This window comes from Mycetomoellerius zeteki, unplaced genomic scaffold, assembly GCF_001594055.1.
Source record: "Mycetomoellerius zeteki isolate Tzet28-1 unplaced genomic scaffold, Tzet1.0 scaffold73, whole genome shotgun sequence".
NCBI classification, from domain to species: domain Eukaryota; kingdom Metazoa; phylum Arthropoda; class Insecta; order Hymenoptera; family Formicidae; genus Mycetomoellerius; species Mycetomoellerius zeteki.
This window is the reverse complement of record NW_017257753.1, coordinates 3844707-3849637: the sequence shown is the minus strand read 5'-3', so window position 1 is coordinate 3849637 and position 4931 is coordinate 3844707. Positions and strand designations below refer to the sequence as shown.

The following is a 4931-nucleotide window of genomic DNA, read 5'->3' as shown; positions in this document are numbered from 1 at the left end:
AGAAAATTGACCAATCACAGTCGAATATGAGAAGAATAATCAACTATGATTGATCAATTTTCTACGACTTAAGACCCTACGACCGTTACGACTTCTACTGTAGACCTCGCATTATCCTTATACGGGCAACAGCGCTTTGACACCGAGAGCTAATTGGTGAAAAGCCGGTTGTGGGGATAAAATTTACCCCCATCACCCGTTTTTCATCAATCAGCTCTCGGTATCAAAGCGCTGTTGCCAGTATGAAGATCCGGGCTTGTTATCTTTTCAGTTATCTTTCTTGATCTAAGTACATCCATTATAAGAGATAAAAGCCTCCGACGAAGCTTCTTTTACGATCTTCCTCACTCCTACATATATTCGCTTCTATTTGGTTGGTTTGGTAAGTGAATAGCCCGAAATTTCTCAAAACTCTTTACTTTATTGATAACTTTATGTTCTTGCGATAACCATTCGAGATTCCCGAAAAGTTCAAAATTATTATATTGGGGATACGAATCAAGCTGTTTATTTATATTCGGCATTTCATATTTCATATTTTGCTATCGTGATTGATATCCATTGTCTGACATTCGTGGCCTTTCAGATGTTCAATATTATGTCGAAGTCACGAGTTTCGATTGCACTCAGGTTAATCGCGAATTGCAAGAAACCGCATTCCACATTGCCGTGCGCTACGAAGATCGTTCATAGGACGGAAGTCGTCCTAAATTCAACCGGATTGTATTCGCGGTGCGTTACATTGACGTGAAATCTAAATTATGAGCTCTCGAGTTGTTCTGTCAAACCGTGATATCTTACTAATAACGCGTTGTTTTTTATTTTTGAATATATCCAAGACAAACTCGCTCGCCAAACTCAATTTTACACATTATTAATAAAAAAAAAACTTTAATTATTGTTTATGTTGCTTTTTCATTGTCTTAAATGAATACAAAGATTATATTTCGTACTGTGTTCTATTGCGTTGAGATCTAATCTCAATAAAGTTTCTATCAAGTACAGAAGCAGCGGAAAATTTGAGATACTTTTGAAATAATATTAACCTCGGCATGCTATTTATATTTTTTTATATTAATATTACTTTAGGTGAAAATACATTCACATGGAAAAGAATTTCTTTTCACTTTCTATGTCTACTTTATAGGTTGCAAGGTGTTAAATAATTGAACTAACATTATTTTAATGTGAAAAAAATGATCTTTAATGTTAAACAATCTTATTAGATCTACTGATCAATTTGATCCAAAATTTATTTTATTTTCTTGCTAATATTTAATTTAAAAACTTTTCCCTTGATACTTGATGACCTTGCAAGATCTTTTTCTATGAAAATTTATTTTTTATTTTTTAGAATTTTTATCATATTGACTCAAAAACAAAACAGACCAGTAGGATTAAATGTTCTCAAAATTTTAATAAACAAAAATTATACTAAACTCAAAATGTAAATGGGTAAAAATTCATCTGTGGTAATATTTCAGAATTAATACAGACTGATTATTGTTTAGGATTTATTTATTGGATTATCAAATTTACAAGATGTTTTGAGCCATAGTTGTACAGATAATTTAAATAGATGATTTTTATAGCATATATTTATTTTCCTTTCAGTACGCAGCAACAGTATTCAACAATGAGTGATATAGATAAAACTTTGTATACATTGCCAAATGATCAACCTGTTGTCGCTCTGGAATGCGACACTGCCTTCAAATCTTTGACGCAAAAAGAAAAATTGTACTCTCATTACTTGAGCCAAGCGGCATGGAACGGAGGATTGATAGTATTAATACAAACATCGCCGGAATCTCCACTGATATTTGCACTATTGCAAAAAATATTTCTCTCAGAATCTCTCGAAGACTTGGAAAACTCCTCAGTACGCGCTGGTGTTACTCAGGAGCAATTTACGGTATAAGAAAAGCTTTCTTCTTTTCGTCTTATATCTTTTTTTTATTTCTTATTTTTGCAGATTATTAAGTTAGCATTCACATAACGATGGAATATCTTCTATTTTTCAGGCTTTCCTAGTTTACAGTTCTGGGATTCTTGCAAATGCAGGCAACTATAAGGCCATGGGTGATACTAAAATTATCCCCAATATTCCGAAAGGTTTATTTGAGGCAATAATAAAATCTTCAAAAGCTTACAAGACTAATTCTAAGGAGATGCAAGATCTATGGAATAAAATATCAGAACCCATGTTTTCCTTAAAGGGTAAATTAAAATCACTGGGATTGGGTGACAAAGGTATCACAACTTATTTCTCTGCAAACTGTACTGGAGAAGATGCTGACAAAGTCAATGCGTTCATGCAACATAAAGGATTAGAATCCTGTAACGCAAGATGCTTCAAGACAGTAGTGAAAGATCCTGCGAGTAACGATAATATTAATATGTATGAAATCAAACTAGCATCAGTAGAGACGTCAGATAATCCTAAAGTGACACTGCCCGAGGAAACATTCGAAAATGCCAAGTTTAAAATTACCAGAGGAGATTACAGCAAACTCTTGGTGCCTGTTGTGGAAAACCTCCAGAAAGCTAAGGAGCACGCGTCGAACCAGATTGAAAAAGATATGTTGGAAAAATACATCGAACATTTCACAACAGGATCTTTAGACGATCATAAAGACGGTTCTCGTCTTTGGATAAAGGACAAAGGACCATCTATTGAGTCCTATATCGGCTTCATCGAGACGTATCGAGACCCCGCGGGTCAACGAGGAGAATTTGAAGGCTTCGTAGCGATGGTGAACAGACAAATGTCTGAAAAATTCGCTACACTAGTTAACAGAGCCGAGGAATTCATTCCCAAGCTGCCATGGAACAAGGATTTCGAGAAGGACACATTTTTGAGACCAGATTTTACCTCCTTAGATGTTCTAACGTTCGCAGGTTCCAGTATTCCGTCGGGAATAAACATTCCAAATTACGACGAGATTAGACAGTCCGAAGGTTTTAAAAATGTATCGTTAGGAAACGTTATACCTGCCAATTTGAAGGATGTTCGTACGATTCCATTTTTATCTGACGCTGATCAGGCGTTGATGCATGAGTATAGGATAGCTAGTTTTGAGGTGCAAGTTGGTCTCCACGAGCTTCTCGGTCACGGTACCGGTAAATTATTTAAACAGACGGGACCGGATACGTACAACTTCGATCGTGGCACTGTGATAAATCCTCTTACCGGTGGTAAAATAGACAAATTCTTTTTGAAAGGAGAGACTTACGATTCTAAATTCGGCTCTCTGGGATCCACATACGAGGAATGCAGGGCGGAGGCAGTCGGTCTTTACTTGAGCTTGGAGAAAGAAACGATGAAAATATTCGATCATGAGGGACAGGAAGCGGAGGATATAATCTATGTAAACTGGTTATCTCTGCTATGGAATGGTTTTGCAAAGGCTTTCGAGATGTATCAACCGTCCACGCAAACGTGGTCTCAAGCTCACTCTCAAGCGCGTTACGTTCTGCTCAGAGTGTGCCTGGAGGCGGGCCAGGATTTCGTTAATGTTGTTGAAACTGAGGAAGGAACTAACCTCCGTATGACTGTCGATCGAAGCAAAATCTTTACGGTCGGCAAGAAAGCTGTTGGAGATTTTCTCCTGAAGCTGCAAGTTTATAAGAGTATGGGAGATTTTGAGTCGGCTAAGAAAATGTACGACAGATACAGCGAGGTACCTGAAAACGGACCATATCCATGGGGTCGTTGGAGAGACTTAATCCTGTCTCGCAAAGAACCAAGGAAGATCTTTGTTCAATCAAATACATTTATTGACGGTTTGTTATCAAAGAAAATCTTATACATTATTGCTATTTTTTAAATATTTGTATTATCCGTGTATACTTATGTATACCTGCATGATATTTTCATAAATCTAATTTTTTCCATTTATTTTAGGCTCTGATTCTAATAACGTGATACTGAAAAACTACGAGCCGTCGTTCGCGGGGCTTATTCAATCATGGATAGAGAGATTCCCAAGTTTAGACGTATCTGAAACGTTGATAGAACTCTGGGAAAAAGACAAACAACATTTTGAGTCGGAATATTACTAAAATATTTGTCTAAACGACTAAATCGTTAAAAATTTCATGTAACTTTTTCGTGTCTGGCTATTTACCAGAACAGCAGATGTTACATGTTCAGAAATATTACTTTTTTACGCTTTATTTTTTACACAAAGTAGCAATGGTCGCGTTTAACAGAAGTTGCTTCTTTTATTATAGTTTCCGATTCTTATTACGGATTTTAATACGACCAGTGAAAAAAATCAACGAAAAAATGTGTAAGTCGAATAAACGTTTTAAGTTACTACAAATATTTGTTAGGAGCGATCACAATAGGTTTGTTAAAACTTCCAAAAAGTTTTTTTGTTCGTACTGTTACGTTGCAGCTCTGCAGAAGTCAATGTTTAGTAAGCGCTTTGAGATTGGATTATATTTTTAAATCTAATTATTCTATATAAAGGAATAATCCTATTTTTCAGCAAAAAAACTTCTAATATTCTACTGAACGCGATCATTGATTGTTTCAGGATTGACTGTGTATGATGCGTGTCAATTTAATTTTTTTAAAGCTGTATAACTGCAGATTGTATCATATTGTGATTCTATTCCACAACATTCTATTCTAGCGCGATATTCATCACTAAATTATTTGTCCTATTCAAGGCTTATGGACAGCTAATTTAGCGCTAAATGTCTTGAGATGAGTACGAGAGGATGTATTTATGCTGGTATTCATAATCGATTCTTATTTCGAGACCGTCAATACATTTCATGTATTGACCGGGCTAATTTTGTGACTTTATCATCATGTCACATGGGTCATCATGCAGTGATCCACAGTATTTTTGTTTGCGTTTGAGTAACATGCATTTTATAACGATAAAAAAAATTATAAAATTTTATTCTAACAAAGA

At 35.4% G+C, this 4931-nt stretch overlaps 1 protein-coding gene across 3 annotated transcripts; it reads left to right on the top strand.

Moving 5' to 3' along the window:
• Positions 1-284: 284 nt before the first annotated feature.
• DppIII (dipeptidyl peptidase 3) lies at positions 285-4931 on the top strand. 3 transcript variants are annotated; one of them, XM_018458501.1, is made up of 4 exons: positions 285-382; positions 1615-1915; positions 2025-3786; positions 3908-4931. In XM_018458501.1, exons 2-4 carry the CDS (start codon positions 1637-1639, stop codon positions 4063-4065), a joined length of 2199 nt encoding a protein of 732 aa, XP_018314003.1. In that variant the 5' UTR covers positions 285-382; positions 1615-1636; the 3' UTR covers positions 4066-4931. The 3 variants fall into 3 exon arrangements, with proteins under 3 accessions (XP_018314003.1, XP_018314001.1, XP_018314002.1); XM_018458499.1 differs by lacking the exon at positions 285-382 and adding an exon at positions 581-732; XM_018458500.1 differs by lacking the exon at positions 285-382 and adding an exon at positions 581-732 and having other exon boundaries at positions 2025-3790; positions 3912-4931.

What these genes read in the sequence shown, in the direction of transcription:
- DppIII (XM_018458499.1), top strand. Translation starts at nt 587, where the DNA reads ATGTTCAATATTATGTCGAAGTCACGAGTTTCGATTGCACTCAGGTTA. An exon ending in TTACTCAGGAGCAATTTACG is followed by an intron (nt 1,916 to 2,024) that starts GTATAAGAAAAG and finishes TCTATTTTTCAG; the next exon opens with GCTTTCCTAGTTTACAGTTC. An exon ending in ATCAAATACATTTATTGACG is followed by an intron (nt 3,787 to 3,907) that starts GTTTGTTATCAA and finishes CATTTATTTTAG; the next exon opens with GCTCTGATTCTAATAACGTG.